This window comes from Natrix helvetica (genome assembly GCF_964273705.1).
Source record: "Natrix helvetica genome assembly, chromosome: 5".
NCBI classification, from domain to species: Eukaryota; Metazoa; Chordata; class Lepidosauria; order Squamata; family Natricidae; genus Natrix; species Natrix helvetica.
Window position 1 is genome coordinate 99420034 of NC_138551.1, and position 24079 is coordinate 99444112.

A 24079-nucleotide genomic window follows, 5' to 3' on the forward strand; every position below is an offset into this window, starting at 1 on the left:
GCCTGATCTTTTGTCCTTGGGGAGGCAGTCTATGTCAGAAATTATGTAGGCCATCCCCTGTGGCTGCCGGGCGTTGTGGCTGACCAGACCGGACCCTGTTCCTACAGGGTGAAGCTGGACGACGGCTGGGTGTGGAGGCGCCATTGTGATCAGATGTGGGCCAGAAGGGGCCAACCAATGCATCAACCTGACCTGTTCCAGCGAGAGCCCGGGGACGTGGCAGGGAGTGTGAGCACAGCACCACCAGACGAGCCTGCGGCCTACCCGGAGATGTTAGACGCTGACTTACCGTTGGAGCCGGGCCGACCCCTGTTGATTCTTGGTCTGCCGCCGCCACTGTGCTGCGAATCCAGGTCCTTGGAGAGTCATCCATCCACTCCTGCAGTCGAACCTGAGCTGCATCACTCAAGATGGGCTAGGCGGCGCCTGGCCTACTTACAGCACTACGCCTGCGCGAACGTGGTGGGAAGGAGTGCCATGTTCTGATCATGCTCACAATGTTCGTGTATTGGCGGGAGAAAGCCGACAGCTGATTGGCTAGCCATCTGACAGCTCGGAGTATAAAAGAGAGCTGTCAGATGGAAGTCTCAGCTGTTGCCTGTCTCCGAGTCGCTTGTTCTGTTAGCTTGTTACCGTTATAAGGAATAAACTTGTTAGCCTTTATTCTGCCTCCACCTCAGTTATTCCGCAATCACCCATCATTCTCAGTACAGAACAGTGTCTGTTTGTCATGCAGCTAGTTTATTCCAAAATTTAAATCTATTTACTGCATTGTTTCATGCAATCTTTTTACTATCAAATAAATAATCCCAATGAATTCAATGAGATTTCTTTTTAAGCCAATATACACAGAATTATAGTCATCAATACAAGGTTACTTACAATAGATCTCTCTTTAAAAATCCCCCAGGTATACTGGTTTAAGGATGGCAAACAGATTTCAAAGAAGAATGGACATTTCAAAATGATTCGAGAGGGGGATGGAACTTGTTCTTTACATATTGAAACTACTACAAATGATGATGATGGAAACTATACATTCATGGCTGCAAATCCTCAGGTACAAGGTCCTATTTACACACATACTTAAGAGCATGAAGACAGGTGCAGACATTTTGAAAGTTCATTTTAATGATTGATTGATCAATTGCTATCAGTTGATTTTGAATCTAGCAACAATGGCAATAACTGCAGTATAAGATTTATAGTTGTAGAAGTATAATAAGATTTTTGTCTTACTTCTATAAAAAAAAATCAGCCTTACATATCACAAATGAGATCTAGCAATGAAGAATGACCAATACGTGGTGAATGAACAAATAACATTTCTTCTCTCTTGCATGTTCTGGCAGGGAAGAATCAGCTGTTCTGGTCGTTTGATGGTTCAGACTCCTTCACTGCGGGGTAGATTATCAACAACTATCCAGTCTCACAGGTAAAAAAAAGTAAAATTAAAAAAGTGCCTGATGCTAAAATATAGACTATGCGGTTAGCATGAGTTTTACTTGGCAAATTCAAGTTGTGAGTTTGGAAATCCTTAATTTCTAAGCAGTGAAATTCAGGAGACCATGTTTTCTTATACCTAAAAGCTCTTCTTTATGCACACCTAGCCAATATTCTGATGTGTTTGAAATGCAGGGGAAGGTCCCGTGTATCAGAAAGAGATCGGGAACCTCTGCAGGAACGGTTTTTCCGGCCATATTTCCTGCAAGCACCTGGAGACATGGTAGCCCATGAAGGCCGGCTTTGCAGACTTGATTGCAAGGTATTGGAGTCGGGGGGGGGGGTATCTTTATTCACCAGCATATGGGGTGCAGGGGGCGTACTAGTAATAGTTCATTATTATTTGCATTACTATTTCCTCATACTGTCTCAGAACACAAGCACAACCAGATAGCTTTCATTTGAGACAAGTTAAGGAAAGCGATTGGTGGATTTACAACAAATGTCAGACGCTGCCATGAAAAACACCCATTTGGTGACTGTCATTAACACATGTTCCAGCTGTTAAATGATGCACGTGCTTATCTTTATTTTAAGGTTTAACATTTAACGTAGGCCTTGAATTGTGTTTTTCTTTGACATTCAGTTTGCACATCACAGGGAGCAGGCTTGAGGTTGGTTTGGTGCATTTGTATCCAAGCCGACTATTGTTTAATAAACCACGGTTAATTAAGGTTTATACAACCAATTATGATTTCCCCATGATGCAGGCCTATAACATGATTTCTTTTCTCTGGTTTTCATACATCATTTGTTCTACAAGAACAATGAATTTGGAATGGATGTCACTAATATGAAAAAAATATGTCACTTGCTTACGACTGTTTTCTCCTCTGTTAGGTAAGTGGCTTACCACCACCAGATCTGATGTGGCTTCGGAATGGCAAGCCTGTGTTACCAGATGCCACTCACAAAATGCTGATCAGAGAAAATGGAGTACATTCTTTACTTATCGATCCTCTCAGACAAAGTGATGCTGGAATCTACACCTGCATAGCCACCAACAAAACAGGGCAAAATTCCTTCAGCTTGGAACTGTCTGTTGTAGGCAAGTCTTTATTAGATGTTCTTCTTCACCCATCCTGAGCATTAGATCATTTGTGTACTTTGTTAACGAGAACCCCTGTGGCTGAAAATTTAATCATATGAAAATGTTCTGTCACAGTAATGATGATTTAAAGCTGACCGCCCAATGTAAGCCTGTAAATTAAGATGATGAAATGAGGATGAGTCAGCAGAGGTATTGCTGCTTTAAGAAGCCAGGTTATTGCCACTTTAAGAAGCTGTCTATATAAAGGAGGCTATGAGATGGTGTATCTCTCTCTCTTCATGTATCTCTCTCCTTGTGTCCGGTATCCGTTGCTAAGTTCTCTGTGTAGAGTTAATAAGAAGATTGATTGCTTGTCAGGTATTTACTACCACGTATATTTTTGTATATGTTGTATATAAATCTCTGTTAAATGTCTAAGTCTTTGTATGCTGTGTTTTGCTACTGGCTTGTCTTCTAATAATAGTCAAGCTGCAAATGCTCTGACATTTTCATTATCTTAATAAATTGTGTACCATGAATGGGGAGCTTGATTGAATTCAAGAGCCAGAGTTTCTTTGCAGTAGATTGGATGTCATTGGCCAAACCCCAAATCTTTATGTCATCCAGCTCTGGGGAGAACAGTTGTTAAGGTGGCTGAAACATCTGGAATATTGACATAGATATTTACTGTGCTCCATGTCTTTTCCAGTAGAAAAAGCACAGCCTCTGAATAATGTGAAATATAGAGGAATTTAACACTGGCCTTCAGAAGGAGGTCAAAGAAAAAAAGGGGTTGCTCAGACCTTGGAAAGAAGAAAGCATGAGAAAGAGATGCAGAGGAGACCTGCCTTGACATTATGGTCTTAAAAATTGGGCAATGAAGATTTTGGATAGGCTTTCAAAACTCTTACTAGCCGATAATTGTACGGGTATTTATTTATCCTAATTCTGTATTAGGTTGGAGCACCCTTGTGGAGTACCGTGAAGCTGTTACCATGGCAACTCCATTGTGCTGTACATCTTAAGGCACAACAGGCTGTATCCCAGCACTATCACACTAATGCACACTATCACTGTCAAAAGTACTGTGGTTCGACACTATAGCTATAATTCACTCCTTTTCGTTTCAGTGGCCCAGGCGTTCCAGAGTTATGCTGGAACATTCACGCACAAACACAGCCATTTATATATATATAAATAATAATAACAGTATTCCTATTGTCTGTTTCTTGACCTGGTCTTCCTTGAAGAGCTGGCAAGGAGGTAGGATTCCAGGAAGACCCTATGGAGTTTATAGGGTCAAGGTGCACCCTGAGTGGATGTCCTTATTCGAAATGTTGGGTTTGGCCAATCAGGGACAACATATGAAAAAATGGGTGGGGCCATCCTGGACTTTTAAAACACACACAGATACACAGCCTCATACTGCAGACACCCCTGCCACACGCATAAGTTTTTAGAATCTTCCAGAAACTGTTTTGAACAATTTCAATCAATCAAATAAATCAATAAATCCACCTTTCCTTCCTTCTTTTGCAGAAAAGGAAGTTAAAAAAGCCCCAGTGATACTAGAGAGACTACAGAACTGTGGTGTGCCAGAAGGACATCCTGTCCGATTAGAATGTAGGGTAATTGGGATGCCACCCCCAATATTTTTCTGGAAGAAGGACAATGAAACCATTCCTCCCCACAGGGAGAGGATGAGGTGAGCATGGGTTTTTGGGAAACTGCTTTTTGATTGTCTAAAAATGTGAGATGTGAGATTTTATTGCCGCAAACTTTTAATTTATTTGCATGGAACATGTAGCGCAGAGCTGTCAAACTCAAGGCCCGGAGGCTGGATCTGGCCCATGGGGTGCTTAGATCTGGCCCGTGGGGCCACCCTGGAAACAGCGAGGGTCTGGCTCACAGTGCCTCTGCCAGCAAAAATGGAGATGCAGCCCTCTTGAGCTCCATTTTTGCTGGCAGAGGCTTGCAGGAGGCTGTTGTAGGCAAAAATGGAGCTCGGGAGCCTGTTTTCTCTGGCTGAGTACTCGAGCCAATGCAGGTGCCTCCAATGCAAGTGATGTTGAGCTGGCCATGCCCACCATGGCCCCACAAGGTCAAACACAACCCTAATGCAGCCATCAATGAAAATGAGTTTGACACCCCTAATGTAGCATCTTTTAGCATGCATAATTCTTGAAACAGTTTGCAGCCAGCTTCTGAAACATTTAAATATGATTTCTCCCCATGTCTCTTCCTATAAAGCACAATTAAATGCTTTCAGGGTATGTACTGCATATAGTAATAAATATTCCTTTATCTGGAAAAAAAATTCACTCTACTGAAATGCAGAATCCCCAAGAGCAGGTAGAGCTTTTATGTATTACTACAGATCAACTGTAAAGTCCTACATTATAGGAGGATAAAAATCAAGTATGCAAGATTTTGTAAGCTACAGTGGATTGAAAAGATTTAAAATATATTGGTGTTACTTAAAATTACTGCTGTTATTGACTGTACACAATGAGCAAACTTGTTTGAAACGAGAACTTGGTCAAATAGTTCAAGAGTCCTTGAAATCTTCCATTGCAGAACTCCAAGGGGATTGATCACGAAGCAAGTCCTTCTCTGCATAAACACACACACACACACACACACACACACAAGTTAAGAGGGAGAAGGGGGGAGAGAGAGGGAGGAAGAGGGAGTGAGTATAAATATCATGCTTCTGTTGTTTCCTTGAATGATTTCGCTAAAATCCTCCAGTATGTCACAAATGACACTGAAATGATTTTATTTCTTCTTAGTATGCACCAAGATGCTACAGGATATGTTTGCCTTTTGATTCAGCCTGCCAAAAAAGTAGATGCTGGTTGGTACACTCTGTCTGCAAAAAATGAAGCCGGTATTGTCTCTTGCACTGCTAGACTGGACATATACGGTAAGGGCCAAAACTTTAGGTCTAAATGAACAAAATAGATGTTATATGTGTGATCAGACTTAATTTTGTGTTTGTCATCTCTTCTGTCTTCCCGTCATGACATGTTTTCTTTTCCTCTTGAACGCTCTTTTTATCGGATTTGACTTTTTTCTTGAATTAGAACACAGAACTTAGAATAATAGAGTTGGAAGGGACCTTGGAGGTGTTCTAGTCCAACCCCCTGCTCCAGCAGGAGACCCTATATCAGGGGTGTCCAAACCTGGGAACTTTAAGACTTGTGGACTTCAACTCCCAGAATTCCCCAGCCAGCCATGCTGGCTGGGGAATTCTGGGAGTTGAAGTCCACAAGTCTTAAAGTTCCCAAGTTTGGACACCCCTGCCCTATATCATTTCACACAAGTGGCTGTCCAGTCTCTTCTTAAAAGCCTCCAGCAATGGGGCACCTACAATTTCTAAAGGGAAGGCATTCTGTTAGTTAATTGTTCACACCATTAGGAAATTTCTCCTTAGTTCTAGGTTGCTTCTCTCCTTGACTAGTTTCCATCCATTGTTTCTTGTCTTGCCTTCTGGTGCTTTGGAAAATAGGTTGACCCCCCCCCCTCATCTTTGTGGTAGCCCTTCAAATATTAGAACACTGCTACCATATCTCCCCTAGTCCTTCTTTTCACTAGTCTAGACATACCAAATTTCTGCAACCGTTCTTGGTAAGTTTTAGCCCCCAGCCTCCTAATCATTCTTGTTGCTCTTCATTAGAATTGAATTAGATATTGTTAGATATTTAATCTAATTTTTTATAATTAGGTTAGATATTTTGATTAGATATTGTATAACTTACTTGAGTGGATTTGCTCAAGAGAGATGAATCCCAGTCTAACTGAATTGAGATCCTGAGCAATATCTCTGGAGATTTATAAGTGATCGTGGATAATAGAGTGTGGATTTTCAGGCAGCAGAGTCTTAAATAGCTCTAATAAAACTTGATACTCAGTTGAATCCTTATATTAACCGTTCCTTATTTGGAACTACATAGAACTTGCCTATTTTTTTAAACAATGATTGCTCAGTTTTATTGTATTTATTTCAATTTAGACAGCTTACTGATATGGTAATAACAAAGAAACCAATGCAATTCTACAGATGTATTCATAGGATTGGTGACATTTTGTAAAATGTACTAAAGTACAACTTTCAGAGTTTTGCCCACTAACTGCGATTGCAAACTCCTTCATTGAGGCTACATGCAAAATAGTGGCCTCTAAATTTCTTGAAATTGCTGAGGCAGCTGGGCCAGTCCTTAGAGAGGAGAGGCAAAAGCTAGTCATAATTCAAGATAGATCAATTTGATTCTGTAGGGAGTTATTTAAAAACAACAGCAAGGAGGGAAACTGCCAGGCCACAAACCAGATGAGATCCATTGCACTTTTGAGCCAGGTCTATCACCAGCCTTCCCTGTGCCTGCCTCAGGCTGGAGAAAGAATTTCATTTGCCAATGGGGGTTCTGCCCCTAAGTACACAACATTTATTCCAGAAATTCTCCTTAGCTAAATGTAGCACTTGACCTTTAAAAATGTTCCCCAGTTCCTGAAAAAGGTATATCTTTGACCTACAGTTAATGTTATTTCTTAGCAATAGCTATAGCACCAGAGGTGGGTTCCTACCGTTTGGACCAGTAGTATTTGGCGCAAAGCCTGCAGCAACCCAGGCCTGCCATGCCCCTGAACCAGTTCTCTTACAGGGCTGCCATCTTGATTTTAGGTTCTGCACATGCGCAGAACAATTGTAATTGCACAAATTTATTTCCCCCCCTTTTAAAAAACATTTTGCGCATGCACAGACCTATTTTTGTGCAAATGCACACACGCGCATTTTGTGTGTGCATCGAACTGGCAGAAATGCCAGGAGCAACCCACCCCTGTATAGCACTTAGACTTATATACCACCAGGTGGTTTACAGTGTCAACATATTGCCCCCAATAATCTGTATCCTCATTTTACCAATCTCCAAAGGATGGAAAACTGAGTCAGCAAATACTATGGAGGCATCATGCAGTGATTCTGTGTTTGCTTGATTACTACTTTTTGCTTACTGCCCATCATTCATGATAGCATCATAAAATCGTAGGGCTGCAAGAGACGTTGGGGGTCTTCTAATCCAGCCCCCTGTCCAAGGCAGAAGTCCTTATGCCAGGGGTGAAATTCCGCAGGTTCTGACAGGTTCTGGAGAACCGATAGCGGAAATATTGAGTAGTTCAGAGAACCAGCAAATACCACCTCTGGCTGGCCCCAGAGTGGGGTGGGAATGGCGATCTTGCAGTATCTTTCCCCTGCCACGTTCACCAAGCCACGCCCACAGAACGTGTATTTTTTTAAAAAATTGAATTTCACCACTGCCTATGCCATCCTGGACAAATGGCTGTCCAATTTTTTTCTTGAAAAGCACTACTGATGGAGCACCTATAACTCTGTGAGGCAAGCTGTCCCATTGATTTAATTGTTCTCACTCTCAGGAAATTCCACCTTCGTTCACTAAACACAAAATATGACAACAAAACCATTAAAAAATGCATACCATACAGTGAAATTCTTTGTAGCAGTCAGGAGCAAAGGTATTGGGGGGAACCAAAATTCTAGAAGAAGAAGTGCTCTTTAAGGGTTTATGAAATTGAACAGAGAAGAGGCATCGTTGAAGGTAAGAAGTTCCACACTATTAGGAACATCAATGGGGAGAGAAGCTTGCTTAGATAGTAGCCCTGAGGACTCAGCAGTCCATAGATTTCAAGAGGCCATCTAATGCATGCCAAGAGAGACACTGAAATAATTTTTAGGCTCAAAAACATTTAGGGTATTAGAGGTTGATAGCAATATATTAAAATAGTATTGGAAATTTCACATTATTCCAGCTACCTAAATTTCTTGGAGCAACCACAAGGGCATTTAGCACACAGTTCAATAATCTGCCTTAGGCTTCTCACATACAAACAAGGGATAACTCTTTTTACAGCCTTTATATATAACTTAAAAGAGATGCTTAATAGTCATATATCCTACACTCATGCCATTATTATTATTATTTTTGCTCCAGCTCAGTGGCATCAGCAGATACCTCAGCCAATCAAGTTTCGCTCAAGCAGCACCCGGTATGCACATCTCACAGGACAAGGACTCGACATTTTCTCCGCTTTCTCCGCTGTTGAGAATCCAGCACGCTTTCCCTCTCCCTCCAGGCCTGTGGTAGAAAGTGAAGAACTCTAAGAACAACAACAACAACAACAACAACAACAACAAAAGGGTTTAAATTCTTCCTGAAAATAGAAGAACTATTAGAGCTGTGAAAAGGAATGGAAGAGACATGCTGAAACACTTAAGGTTTACAGCTAGTATAATTGGTAAACAGTAAAGATAGTGAGAGCCAAGATTTCAGTGCAGTGTCCTACCATGCAGCTACTGTGGTATAGAATATACTGTGACAAATTTTGTGCTGTGTTACTTTTGTTCCATGGGTTAGGAAGAAAAGTGACCTAGTTTTCAGCTGTTAAGTTAAAAAAAAGATGTGCCCATTTTCCTGCTAAGATTTCAAGGTAGTTAAACAGGCACTTGGTTAAGATTTGGATAGCTGTCTGAAAGGTACCAAGGACATTTACAGTGATGGAAATCATTCTTGAGGAAGGAGAAACCAAATGCAGGGGCATCTAGAAGGGGAAAGACACTCAAAAAAGTCAACTGATGGTTTCCACCACTCTCCCATGGCACCATCTTACTTTTTGGATCCCCTACACACAGCCTAAGTCCCTGATTTTTGAATACAGCGTTTTAAGGGTGGCTGGTAGTCACAAAGCACAGATCCAATGCCAAAAATAAATAAATAAAACTGTGACTGATCAGTTTGCTAAGAATTCATACAAATGAAATAATTAGCCAACAGAAAACTAGTTAAGTGTAGCATTTCAGATAGAAACTGCTTCTAAAACAATAGAATTTTTAAAAAGTGCGACTCTTATACTCATGAATCTTGCACCCAAGAAGGGCACTTAATATTAAGGTGCCCTGTTGTTAGACTGCAGGCATACGCTTACCTTAAAGTAAGTCCACTCAACTAAAAGGGCCTTACTTCTGAGGAATATGTATAGGATCATACTGCAATTAGTTATAAAACAGCTTATGTACCACAAAGCCCATATTATAGTCATCCCACAGCTCCCAATGGTATATACATTTTGAAGCATGCTTATTTTGTTTCTTTTTCCATATTTAGAAATATTTGAACAAAAACAAAAATGCCTTCCATGTTGTTTTTGTTTCTTTGGCCTTTCGATAGGATTTTTTCCCCTATCTTCAGAATTCTATATAATTTGCATATATACATACCTATTATCAAATTAGGTTAGGATATTCCCTTTAAATTATAGCCGTCTTGTACCGAGAATAAAATTATTCCGTAGATGACACTAATTTAACAGATTAACAGAGTTAGAAGGGACCTTGCAGGTCATCTAGTCCAACCCCCTGCCCAAGCATGAGACCCTACATATGCTTCTAACTAGGATCAAACTCACAACCTCCTGATTGTGAGGTGAGAGCTCCATCTCTAATTAAACAAAAAGGAATGATCATTTAGTCCAAATTTAACAATCAAACTTCATTCATGTTGGATATTGATTGACCTCCCATATTTAAAACAAATAATTAAAAGCAGCCATAAAGCAAAGAGATTTTGTTAGCATATGATATAAATCAGTATATGCAATTAACCAGTTTTATTGCTTTTATTCAATATTATAAATGAGGACCCATTAATGTTCGAAATACGTATTAGCATTTTTATGCTTAAGCTATAACTCAGATATATTATGCTAATTTCACTGTGAATACATTTATTTCCATCAGATTTGCTAAAGACCTATGTAATACTGGGTATTATTAGCAGTGAATATTCTTTTAATATATTTTAAACAAAGTCTCAATCCTCTGAAAAAATTATAACCAAATCGAAATCCAACTCAGGATTAAAATATTTTGAACTTTGCACTAGTACTAGGCATTCACTGGCATTAATTATGGCTCTTTATCATCCAATCCTTCCACAATAGCCAAATCTATTTTCTTTTTGGGAGTGTTTCTGGGTGAGACAGAAAAAGAGATTTTTCTAGGAAGCTGTAGTCACCATACATCCAGAAAGGTTTAAGTAGTTTTTTCTCACTAGTATCTTCCATGTGTTTGGGGCTACAGCATGCTGAAAGTTATAATCCTCATGTAGCTGGGGAATTCCAAATTGGAGAAACCATCATAAGAGGTATGTGCCTTAGAAATAAATTTGAATGAAGAGCAGTCACTTCATAAAAATAATACAAGTAGACTTCAACAAATGACCACACATGGGACCAGAACATCTGTTGCTAAGCGATGCTGTCATTATATAAGTCACCCCTGATTTTATGACCTTTTTGCCACAGTTGTTAAGTGAATCATCATTGTCATTAAGCAAATATGGCTTTCCCCATTGACTTTGGTTGTTGGAAGCCATCTTCAAGGTCACAAAAGGCATTTACACACATCAAGATGCTGCAACTGGCATAAATACCATATTTTTCGGAGTATAAGATGCACCTTTTTCCCCTCAAAAAAAGGCTGAAAATCTGGGTGCATCTTATACACTGAATGCAGCATTTTTTGCCTCCCCAAATCCCACCCCTTCAACAAAATGGCCATGCAGAGCCTTTAGGAGGCTTAGAGTGTGTTCCTGGGGGCTGGGGAGGGCAGAAATGAGTGAAAACGGGCCATTTTTTGCTCAATTTTGCCCCGCCAGCCCCCAGGAGCACTATAAGCCTCCTAAAGGCTATTCATGCCCTTTTTTTGAAAAAAAACACGGGCCCGTTTTGGCAAAAAATGGGCCGTTTTGGGGAGATCTGCAGCATGCAAAAACTTTTTTAAAAAATTTGCCTCTTCAAAATCTTGGTGCGTTTTATACTCTGGTGCATCTTATACTCCGAAAAATGCAGTACTTGCCGGTTACCAAATGCCCAAACTTTCATTACATGTCCACAGGAACATTGTGACAATCATAAGTGCGAGGGCAGAGTAAGACAATTTTTTTCATCACCGTCATAATTTTGAATGCTCATTAAGCACGTGGTCATAGGTCAGGACTACCTGTATGAGATTTCCGATAACTGTTGACCCTGGGAATAATGTTTCTGTGACTTCTGTCATTTCTTCCTAGTTATCAGAGGTTAGTGTTGTTCTTAGGAAGTGCTCTGGAAAGCATCTTTTCTGCTTTGTTATAAATGAAGGCGGAATTTAAATCTGTAGTACTCACCCTTGGTAACTTGAAAATGTGTGGATGTCAACTCCTAGAATCTTCAATTTGCCAAGGTTGAGTAATACAGCTCTAAGTTAATGCGCGATTGCCATGAGATCAAGCTGTTTCATTAAAATCCCAAATGCTCTTATAAAGGGAATTGAATCTTTCCAAGTGAGCAGAACACGAGAAGGTTCTTCTAAACTTTTGATCAAGAGAACAGTACCTTGTTCCAAACAGGGTTGTAAAAATCAAGGATCACTTTGGACAGTATGTATAAAGAAAGATTGAAGACATCTCTTAAGTATTAAAAGAAATGTTATTCTTGTATCCAGGTAGCTTAAAACAGAAATATGATGGCTGAGAAAATAGAAGGCATTGTGTGACAACAATAATGTATCTCAGCAGCATAGGGATTCACTAAAGTCATGCAACTTCCCAAACCTTTGTAAAAAAAAAAAAGTCTACTTTCATATGGAAAATGTTCCAGGAGAAAAATTGTGTATGACTGAAAAATGAGATATAACTTAATGAATATCACTAATTAGGTAAATGTAATTGTCATGTATTGATGCACACTTGTGAAAACACAGACACACACATATCTCCTGTAGTACAGGTAATATGTATGTGTGTTTTCAAATTGAATGACTGAAAATATTCAGAAAAATATGGATATTTACACAATAGCAATTCCTTGCAATTTTATCAGTGTTGGACCCAGTGGAATTTAGCCAAGATGAACTTTTAATTCAGCTTATTTGGCATACAGAAAGTAGCTCTTCCTTGATATGTGTAATTGATATCAAATCAACTGAGTAGGTAGATTTATGTGAAAAAAAGGCCATTGTGGCTATTGATATTGCTGAAAGACAATATCTTTCAGAATTTCCAGAGTTTTCTTCTTGCAGAAGACTGTTTCATTTCTCTTTTTTATTTATTTCATAAACTAGAAGCTAAACTTTGCACTAGAAACAAGTTCTTTCATTGTATGCAGCCAAAGTCATTCCTACAAATTTCCACAAGGAAAGAAAGCTCACGGAAGCAAAACAAATCTATTTTCTTTTGAGATCCTTGCTGACTTAATAAGGATGCTGAGTAGATGCAATGGAGCCAAGTTCACTCTACCTTTGTCCTCTGTACTCCCTCTCAGTCTCCCCGACTCACAGCAGCAGCTCCTTCCACTAGCCTCTGGGAAATTAAATGCAATGGAGGCAAGTTCACTCTATCTTTGTCCTCTGTACTGATGTGTGCTTCCAAACCAGGAAATTTAGGATAAATGGGTATCGATCCCTGGAAGAATATTCACTATCATAATCAAATCATCTCTTTCATAAGCCAGTCAGTCTGCTTCAAAGAAGTGGAGCACTGTAGAACAGGATGAAGGAGAAAGAGGAGGTGAAAATGCATTCAGGATTGGATGGAGCTCAATGGCTTCTACAAAACAGTGGTTCTCAACCATGGTAACTTTAAGACAAATGGACTTCAACTCCCAGAATTCCTCAACCAGTCATGCTGGATGGGGAATTCTAGGAGTTGAAGTTCACACATCTTAAAGTTGTTAAAGCTGGGAAACACTGCTGAAGAGCATGTCCACATTCTTCTATTAATATATTTATTGGGATTCTGGTTCCTTTTCTGAACCTGCTAAATTCCAGTAAAAGATTAGAGAATTCAAAGGACTCTAAAAAACATTTTTTTGCTTAAGAGGATACTACAAAGCAAAGAAAATGCTTTTGTGCTTTCAGATTAGTTCACATGCCCCGAACTTTAGATATCCTTTTTCAGTGAAACCATGCAGCATCGCTGTGAAAGCACAACTTCAAAAATGTAACAAGGAGGATATTCTGTGGAAATATTAGTGAAAATTTGAAAAATGGATTCACCATGAATAATACTGGGAAGTCAGTTGGAATCTTCATGTTTCTCATGTCAGCAAAGCACAAATATAATAAACGACAGCACCATTGTCTTCTTATTTCTGATGTAAACATATTTTTTTTAAAAAAATAGATCAATTGATCCACAACTGCTGTAAACTCTTGATTTGATTTGCACAGTATAATATACAGTATATAAGGAACTGTTGTAAAATTCACAGCAAGAATTCTGTGTGAAATTCTGTGTGAAATTCCAAGAGCTCCATGGGAAAAAAATGACTTCACCTATCCAGTTTAATCAATACCTGTATTAATATAGGAGGAAAATCAAATGGAATTTCCTACCTGTTAAATGAAGTATGTATTGCACAACTCAATGGCCTTATATTCTACCAATATGAAGTTGTTATTTTTCCATTAAAATGGGTTTTTAATCCTAGTAATATATAAGGTACATATCTTTGATGGAAAGAGGGAGGGGAATGAATGGTATGTTCTAAAGTATATTTTAAATGCATATAAAGAAAAATGCCAAACTGTTCAGCAAATGTGTTTTTCCTCATCCATTGAATAAATGCTTCAGAGTGGCATTACACAAATATCTCTTTGCCTGTGTCCCTGGGGAACTGTTATCCAAAATATTACAGAGCCAAAGGCTTTTTCCAGGCTGTCTTTAGATAACGGATGACTTCTATTGAAGCTGGCATGGAACACCTGTGTTCTCCCTTAATGAGGGTGACTCACACTCCAAAAATGGTTTCCGTGTGCAGATCGGAAGACAACCCTGTTGTCCTCAAGGCCACATGCCTGGGATTTGCTACAGAAGGTACATTTGGAGACATTCTGCAAGGAGGGCTCATCATTGCCTCCTTAAAAAGAAGAGCTGCAGCCAAACACAAAAGCGTATACCGGTGTTGGCACCAAGTGTTGAAACAGGAGCGTGTGCCAGAAACCAGAAGAGCAGCTGCCCGGTGCACATGCACATGCGTGGTGGCTACTCTTCCAGTTTCCGGCACATGCATGTGCACTGGCCACTTGGTCTTCCGATTTCTGGCACGCATGTGTGCGTGAAGATCAACTGGCCAGTGCACATTCATGTGCCAGAAACTGGAAGAGCAGCCATCCAGTGTACATGCATGCACTGGGAAGGTGATCTTCCTGTTTCCGGTGCGCACATGCGCACCAGCCACCTGGTCTTCCAGTTTCTTGCATGCATGCACATGCAAAAACCAGCTGGTTGGTGCCCATGTGTGCGCTGGAACCCAGAAGATCATCTTCCTGCAGGGTTGATCTTCCAGGTTCCAGTGCTCCCTTGCGCATGAAGACCAGCTGACCAGCGCACCAGAACCTGGAAGAGCAACTGGCGATGGCTCACATGCCCAAAGAGATGGCTCTGTGTGCCACTTCCAGCACACGTGCCATAGGTTTGCCATCACGGATCTAGTCCATTTCCAGCTCAGAGTAAAATATTGTAATGTGAGATGCTGTTATGACTAGGGTGGTGGAATAGGTTACCACTCAAACACACAGCATTTGCTACCCATTCTATAGTATTTCCCATACATACAATCTGTGCAAACTGCCTAAAGTATCCTTATAATAGCAAGTTGATTGACCTGCGTGGTGACAAAGTAGAGATCAAATAGGAACCTGTTACCATGAAATCACACTGTTGTATATTGTGACCAGATCTCAAAGATATAGCAGGATGCTGACCTTGTAGGAAGAGATAACTGTAGGAAGAAGGTCACATAGATGGGTTTATAAAAAGCATTCCTCAGTGTAATTTACACTGTGCCTGCCTCTCTTTGTCTTGCCTTTGTAATGGGTATATAAGCTGTGGTTCTGCTTTTGTTCCAGGCGGATCAGCAAGCTGCTCATGTTATACTGGGGGACCAGTATGCACTGTAGTTATTTGATTGTTTATTCAATCTACGTTGTATCTTTAACCCATAACCACAGACCTGCGGTCATAGTGACCACAACAGTTTTCCAAAATGTTTGGAACACCCCTATTTTTAGAAATGGACCGTTCTGGTTGCGAATAACTTTTGTTTTCCCACAAATAAGAGTGTACACAGCATCACACTTGCGTCAGTTATTTGGTGTTTTCTGTAGCGGCATTCAAATTTGAATTTCGGTCATTTTGACCGCAGATCTTTGTTACTGTAAACTTCGAAGAAACTGTTCTAAAATGGTATGGAGAAGCAGAGAGCGATCTGAGTGAAGTGAAATCAGATTGTGAAGAAAATATTGTAATGGACGATGAGGAACCCAACCGCTGCCACCAATTCTGACATCAGTGATGATGACACTCCAGTGAAATTGGTGACCAGGTACAATCTATGTCATGCAATAATTTATATGGCAAGAACAAATTCAAATGGTCTTCTGCACTTTTTGGAAGCAATAGATTCAGAACCGCTAGTCACAATATTGTTGTGCAATTAGCTGCAGCTAGAAATCTTGGAAGTTCACCTGCTCCCTTAGAGATTTGGAAATTATTATTTTCCAAAGAAATTATTAGTGCCATCATTCAGTGGACCAATGTAAAAATTAGAGAAGAAAGATTGAAGTTCAAGGATGGAGAAACAACAAGTGACCTGCGAGATGTGGGTTTCATAGAGATCAAGACATTTTTTGGTTTATTGCTCTATACATCAATGTTTAGATCAGCGGTTCTCAACCTTCCCAATGCCACGACCCTTTAATACAGTTCCTCTTGTTGTGGTGACCCCCAACCATAGAGGAGCGGTGTCTCGGTTCCTAAGACCATCGAAAATATGTGTTTTCCGATGGTCTTAGGTGACCCCTGTGAAAGGATCATTCGACCCCCAAAGGGGTCCCAACCCACAGGTTGAGAACCCCTGGTTTAGATCCAACCATGAAAACATTGAATGTCTTTTTGCTACTGAGGTAATTATGACCTCGTGTCTGTAATAGCATAGCCGAAATAATACATCTGTGGTTAAGGTTTAAACTGATTTGGTTGGTTTAGGTGACCTAAACTGAAGTCTTTCATGACAGACTATTCAATAAAGCAGGGGTAGGGAACTATGGCAATTTTACGACCTGTGGACTTCAACTCCCAGAATTCCTGAGCCAGCATGGCTGGCTCAGGAATTCTGGGAATTGATGTCCACGGGTCTTAAAGGTGCCACAGTTGCCCACCCCTGCTATAAAGTGACATGTTGGACATAACCAGGGGTAGGAGGCCAAATATGACCATGTTTCAAGTGAAATAGATTCTCACCCTGGTTTTGAAATGTGTGTGCTCTATCACTTCACTAGCTTCTTCTCTTCCTTTTAAAATATTTAAATATTTTTTAGCCTTTTGGTTCATGTCTCTGGATGGCAAGAGAGAACTGTCTTTTCTTTTCTTTCTTCATATTACTTCAGGCAGAAATATACCCATCACACTGCACAAGCTAAAATCCATGAAATCAATTTCTTGCTGGCACAGATAGCCATGGAAATCAGCCAGTCATGTGGTTATTGGTTTTAAGGGGACGTGGGAAAAGAATCCCCAAGCTGAGCCTGTCTACTAGCAAAAATGCTTATTTTAATCAGCAACAAGATAGAAGTGACTTGTCTGGAAATCCTCAATGGCCCCTCCCAATGCTTGTCATTCACTTGACCTGATCATAGAGCTTCAGCCAACCAATATAGCAAAGGAATGATCCTCTCTGCAGATATCCCTGACAAGGATTAAATTCAGATTTAAATCTCTTTTCCACTGAGGATGCAGCAATTTCTACCCGAATATCTATCCACAACAACAGCCCTACCAGTTGGGTTAAGAGTGACTATTTAAAAATCACGTGGTTAGTTAAATGAGGATGGATTTCAGTTTGTATCACAGAAGTCTTCATCCACGGCTTTAATCATTTAGACCATAATGCCTCCCCAAAAATTAGTGCACTCCTTTTTTATGTATGTTATCCATCTAAAGGAATGGGCAGAAATTTTCCTCTGGTAGAGCTTTCCTAACTCCCAAAATAGGATGTCCATCAATTTTAATAAGAGACATTTTATATGTGGAAAATGTGTTTATTTATATTTTACAAAACTTTTTACACTGTAAAAGAAATGAAACAATGTTAAAAAAGAACCAGGCTTATTATGAATCACAAATTGTAAATTTTATTTTCATGCAAGCATCTGATATCATCATGTAACATTGTTGAAACTTCATAGCAGCATACAGAATATTTAAACACTCTAAAGACTATAACTGAAATTAGTTTCATTCTAGGTTTACACTCTGAGAAATTGCAAGTTATAAGGTACGTGAAACTTGCACAGTTTGGTTTAGAAGAACCTATAAGGACAAACTTACAAAGTTTAAGGAAGTTACTTCTTTGAGGACTAAAGAATATCATTTCTATTTTCTGTTGTATAATATACCATTAATGAGGAAACAAAATAAAACACACTGTCAATTTAAGAATTAATGGACATTTGAACATCTAATCATTCTGATTAAAAATTCAATTACATTTTCCAATAACCAAATTGCCCATGCCATATATAAAACTGGATTAATTTTGTTGTTGCTGTTATTGTTACTGCTTTGTTTTCTCCAACATATCATTGTGAAAACAGAAGGCATGGTAGATCAGACATGTATAGCTACCCCCCAAAAATTGCATAATGTCAAAATGATGCAACTTGAAGATATTGGACATATTTTACAGGTAACCACTAGGAGAGGGGGATTATCTCCCACAACAGGCACTAGATGAATTAGATCAATTTGTTCCAAAGATGAAATCAAATGAGATCAAGAGTACCACAACTGGTGATTACCTGATGAGGCTGTTCAAGTTCTTGTTGCCAGGTTTTACAAGAGTGAGTCTGTCCCAGATCCACAGCGATCTAGTTGATAAACTTAGAAGTGATCAGGCTGGAAGTGGAAAAGTCTGGGAGCATAGGGCTCGGTCTCCGCAGCTGCCTTCTGACCTGCGCAAGCATGGAAATGCTCCTCGTGAAAGTTAATCCAGCCTTTCTGTGTGCTGAACCTCTCGGCTTCAGCCAGGATCCTTGTCAGGGCCATGATGTAACTGAGAGCCATTTGAAGAGTCTCGTACTTGGAGAGCTTTTTATCTTGCCCCCACTGTGGGACCACTTTGCGGAGGTGGTCAAAGGCCATGTTGAGCCCCTGCATTCTTCTCCTTTCCCGGGCGTTGGCAGCCAGCCTGCGCTTGGCGGCGTTCTCCAGCCGTTCAGAGCTGCCTTTTGCTGCACAGGCTGACTCACTGCTGCAGGGGAAGCCAGCATCTGCACTGGGAGTCTCCTTAGGGTTTGGTTTGCAGGGTTTCATGGGGAAAGCTTTTGCTGAAGCGATCAGAAAAACCTGCTTGCAATAGGTCTTTAAGAGAAAATACTTTCCTCAACTTCAAGAGGATGGACTTTTGGTGAAAAGCACCATCTTCCCCCAATTACATAATTCAAGAGGTATGAAGTTGTCCCTGTTTTGGACAAACCAAGAACAAAACCTGGAGTTCTCCCCACATTTGCTTGGATCTTGGGTCTTCTTCATTTCCTCTCACTCTGAAAAGAAGCAAGCAGCATCTTCGCCTTCGAAGGTTCCAGCTTAAAATGGGGAAGAAAATGACAGTTCGGGCCAAGAACTCACTGTATCTCAAGGAGTTTTGGCACGTCTTGGTCCCAAAAGGACTGCTTAGGAAAGCAAGGCCAGGAAGATTTCTAACAGAAATCTTCTCTAGCAATCATCTCAGATCTCTGGTGACCTGAAGCGAAGAGCAGCAGAGGAGAGCTCTGTTGCCTCTTCCTCCTGGGCTCTGAGCCCAAGTCACAAGTCAGGGAAGTCTTTATAGAAGCAGCTGCAGGAGCTGAACAGGTTGCAGCAGGTGGGTGGGTGGCCCTCTACTTTTCTCCCAGCACCTTTCTGCCCTGGGAACGAGATGCACATGCGCGTGTCCAGGAAAACCCTGACATTGCAATCTGGGTCTCTTGAAAACTCTCCCAAAGCATGGCCTGTCTGACTTGACAACTTGCCATCTGGAGCAGCGTCTGGCCTGACCCCACAAGACTCACCACAACTAAGCAAAGGTCTAATTTTTTTTCTTCTCCCCATGAATCAGCTTCTGCAGCTCAGCAAAAAGCTTTCCTAACACATCGCTGGGTTGCTCACTTGCCATAAGGTGCTGGGGGAAGGGGTGTGTGTGAATGGATCGGAGACGGAGCTATTATGTGTGAACCCAAGAGGACATAAGAGAGGCAGAAAAGAAAAACAAACATTAGAATCTGGAGATTCTCACAACTCGCTTAATACAGCAGAGAGAAGATAAATTGGGTTTGTACTTACAAAAAAGAGCTGAGTTTTTTTTAAAGGAATATGTTTTTATGGTATTGCAAAAGCATAAAAAAAGAGATTTGTCAGCTTGCTTTCCAAATAGTAGACAAATACTATCTATTTGTCACAGATCGGTATTGACTGCACAAGGCATGTGGTTTTCTAAATAAGAAACAGAAAATATTATTTTGTTCTTTCACAGCCTATCATGGTCTTCTTAGTAAGGCATTTTTCCATCTTTTATCTTTCCCACTGGAAAATGTGATGTAAGTTTAAGGTGAAAGAATATAATTATCCAGACTAATTAAATTATTACTATTTGTTCGCAAGTCATGTTTTCATTCAGTTTTGCAACACGGCATTTTGATCTAAAACTGTGGGTCAATTGTTCCAGTTATGACTCCAAAACATCACGTGATTGCAAACAGTTGATTAAACCTTCACAATGACAATGAATGGAGTCGAATAATCTGAAAACAATAGGATTCAATTGAACATTAGTGATCGGCAGCATGACAGATGTTGAGCCCAGCCTGTTAGGCGCAGTTATTCCATTCTTTATATTCCGCTTCCTAAATGGGCTTGTTAATGGGAAGAGCATCTCTAAATTTCAGCAGCATTTTTCCCATTTATGAATGGCACTGCCTTTGTTCCCACAAGATAACTCACATGTTCCTGTTTATCTTTATTTGCCTTCCATCCGGTCAAAAAAACCTGCTTCTAGGTTCCATATTATTTTCTCAGTGAGATCTGTAGCTGTGCTGGGCATGTTGGTTATGTGTAAAAGGAAAGACATAAAGCTGTTGATTTTTGTGAAGCTTCAAACTGGTGTTTAAATGCCAGTCAATCTTCTCTGTTTCCATTTGAATCAGTATTGTGACTAATCAAACTAAAAATCTTACTGTACTTAACTCTTTACTTTGTCTGAATCAGTTTTCAAGCCATACTATTTCTGAAGAAATGCAGAATGCCAGAGTTAGAAGGGATCTTGGAGATCTTCTAGTCCAACCACTGATCAACAGGAGACCTTGGCTGTCCAGTATCTTCTTAAAAACCTCCAGTGAAGGAGCACCCACAATTTCCCCAGGCAAGCCATTCCATTGATAAATTGTTCTGTCAGGAAATTTCTCCTTATTTCTAGGTTGGACTTCTCTTTGATAAGCTTCCCTCTGCTATTTCTTATCCTGCCTTCAGGTGCTTTAGAGAATAGGTTCCCCTCTTCTTTGTGGGCACTCCTTAGATATTGGAAGACTGCTATCATGTCACTCTTAGCCCTTCTCTTAGTTTCACTAAACATACCCAATTCCTGCAACCGTTCATCATATGTTGATGATAATCTTTTTTGCTCTTCTCTGAACCAATTCCAGAGTCTTAACATATTTTTATATTGTGGCAACCAAAACTGGATGCAATATCCTTATAATATTTTCATGGAACCTGCACAGGATAAATTACTGGATCAAATCCTAGCTTATTGGCAATTGGAAGTGTTGAGAAGATAGGCTATGAACTTATCATTATGATTATTAATCACAAATAAATGGAACAATCTATTAATTAACATAGATTTTAATTATCATAGAAAGAGACTTAAGGAAGCTAAGAAAGAAGAGGATAATTTGTCCTTCAAGGACTGATCAGAATATTGAAATTGAAACACTAGTCCAATTAACACTAGCTATAAATGCTGGAATTTGAATTTCAGTATGTTTGGCAAGCTTCAGGTTGAAAAACATGGTGCCATGAGGTCCAATTGTCCATGTGCCTGGATAACAATCCCACAAAATGCATGTATTTAGTGCTAAGGAAGGTGTTAAGGTACAGGAAGGTTGTAGATCAAAACTCAGTGGGTACTTTGAACCAGTTACTTCAGACACATCTTGTTATTGTTGTAAAAACAAAATGAAGGGAAAGCTATCTTGATTTTATCTTAATCCCAACAGCGGGGGGCGGGGGGTGGGGGCGGAGGGGGCGAAGGATAGAATAAGAAGATACAGAAATTAATTAAATAAATAAGTACGTAAATAAATAAATTTACAATCCCCAAGTATTCTACTAATATACTATAATACGCATTTTAGAGGAGAGATTTACACGTGGGAAAATGAAGATCCTAGTGGTGGGATTCAAGTAATTTAACAACCGGTTCTCTGCCCTAATGACCAGCTCGATAGGCATGGCTTGGTGGTCAATGTGACTGGGTGGGCGTGGCCAACTCAACATCACTCACATCGATGGGCGCTTCGCCTTAGCTGTTACAATGTAACTGGAGAGGCAGTTTCTGTAAGCAGGGCAATAAAGATTAGGCTAGAAACAACACCAGAATGTTTCCTTCCTGCCTTCCTTACAGGATTAGCCCTATAAGTGAAGAAAAAACAAAAGAAGATTTCTTCCAACAATCGGTTCGCCAAATTGCTTAGAAAGTTAACAACCGGTTCTCCCAAATAGGTCCTAATCACAATTGCTGGTGAGAAATACAGAATTAAAACATGGTAAATGTAGAATTAATATGCAAGCAGATATATGAGAAAGCTTGGCTATTTTAAGTTCCTAAACAATTCCAAGACACACTTAAGTGCCTTAAGGGCCGGAAAATGATAGCATTCTACTATAATTAGAACCAAGTCTTCGCCAAGAATTCAAGGATTCTCCAGCTGAGCCTGTAACATTATTCATGTTCACTCCAACTCATTACAGGAGTTAACAAATTTTTATTTATTACAAGATTTATGCCCTACAACAGCACTCCCCAACCTTTCTGGCTCTGTGGACTGGCGGCAGCAGCGGCAGCAGTGGCAGAGGTGGGGGTGAGGGGATGGTATTGTGGCCCATCAGCTGTCGGCAGAGCTGGCTGCAGACTCAGACGATGAAGAGGTTGGAGAAGAACTTGGCCCAGTTCTGGAGCCTGGGGAAGGCTCTGATGGATGCTCAGTGTCAGACACAGAAATAGAGCCAGGGCCATCCCGCATTTTCCAGCCAGCTGCCTTTGGAATCAGAGATGAATGAGGAGGAAGAACAGCTGGGGCCTGTTCCAGATGCACGTATGCACAGAGTAGATAGGAGAAGTGAACAACGGAGGACAAGGAGTTGACTTGGAGAGCAAAAGAAACCTGGATGCTGAATGGCTCCTCCCTGGCTGGGGAATAAATAGGAGGAAAGGGGAGTGGTGGTCGTAGCAGACAACCATTCGCATTTCTGGAGATTTTGCTCATTGTGTTTCATGCAATAAGGACTGCCCTGCCAGAACAGAGGTTTGTCTATTTGAACTGATGTAATTTGCAGCCTTTCGGCTGGGATCTCACGGCCTTGCAATTATTGTAATAAGCTGATAAGCCCTATTGTTTCACTTAACTCTTTGGAGGACTCTTGCCTGGACTTTGTGGGTGAACCCAGTTAATTCACAAGGTGTAAATAAAGAGGGAGTTTTCTTTGGCGAGGAGTCTGTGTTAGATATTAACATATATCGGGATAAGTCTTCCCTCTGGTCCGCTCCTACAGCGGGAAACAGGTATCCCTCTGATTGGTCGAGGGGCGTGCCCACTCCCTATAAAAGGGGAACCCTCCGACTACCGAACAAGCTGGATCACTACTATTACTAATAAAGAGCTGTTAAGTCACTTCGTGTCTCGCAGTCTGTCTCGCGTTGCCCAGATCTAACATTGGCGACGAGGATGGGATTGAGAGACAGATAGGTCGAAGAACGCTACCCCAGAATCTCCGGATTTGATCCAGCCCAGGAATTCGGCAGCAATTCCGACAGCCATCTCAGATCACCGCAGCGCGGCAAATTCAAACTGAGAAGATGGCGATGCATGCTCCCCCCGCTCCTTTCGACCCAGAAAACGACGAATGGGAAGCTTTCATGATTCGTTTCGAGTGTTTCCTCGAAGCAAACGAATACACGGGGATCACCGATGCGAGGAAGAAAAACATCTTCCTCGGCTACTGCGGAAAGGAAGTCTTCAATACGGCCAGAGACCTCACTGCGCCTACTCCAATACAGGCAGTACCATGGACGACGTTGCAACAAACTCTGCAAACTCATTACGCGCCAAAACCTTCCCGCCATGTCTGCCGCAAGGAATTCAACATGAGGACCCAGAAGGTGGGAGAATCCATCAATCAA

At 40.7% G+C, this 24079-nt stretch overlaps 2 protein-coding genes across 3 annotated transcripts in view; one reads left to right on the plus strand and one right to left on the minus strand.

Moving 5' to 3' along the window:
• Positions 1-14235, plus strand: part of MYPN (myopalladin) — a gene marked incomplete at its 5' end in the record, with an annotated part of 93474 nt that extends 79239 nt beyond the window's left edge. For both annotated transcript variants that reach the window (XM_081956202.1, XM_081956203.1), the window contains 7 exons: positions 911-1060; positions 1353-1435; positions 1639-1765; positions 2344-2551; positions 4073-4238; positions 5326-5459; positions 8542-14235. In XM_081956202.1, the coding sequence (XP_081812328.1) occupies positions 911-1060; positions 1353-1435; positions 1639-1765; positions 2344-2551; positions 4073-4238; positions 5326-5459; positions 8542-8711 (1038 nt within the window). In that variant the 3' untranslated portion in view covers positions 8712-14235. The remainder of the gene's footprint in view (positions 1-910; positions 1061-1352; positions 1436-1638; positions 1766-2343; positions 2552-4072; positions 4239-5325; positions 5460-8541) is intronic.
• Positions 14236-18456: 4221 nt separating this feature from the next.
• Positions 18457-18957, minus strand: ATOH7 (atonal bHLH transcription factor 7; the record flags this gene model as incomplete). Its single annotated transcript, XM_081953573.1, has 1 exon — positions 18457-18957. The coding sequence occupies one exon, from the start codon at positions 18955-18957 to the stop codon at positions 18526-18528; it is 432 nt and encodes a 143-aa protein (XP_081809699.1). The 3' UTR covers positions 18457-18525.
• Between the last annotated feature and the right edge of the window lie 5122 nt (positions 18958-24079).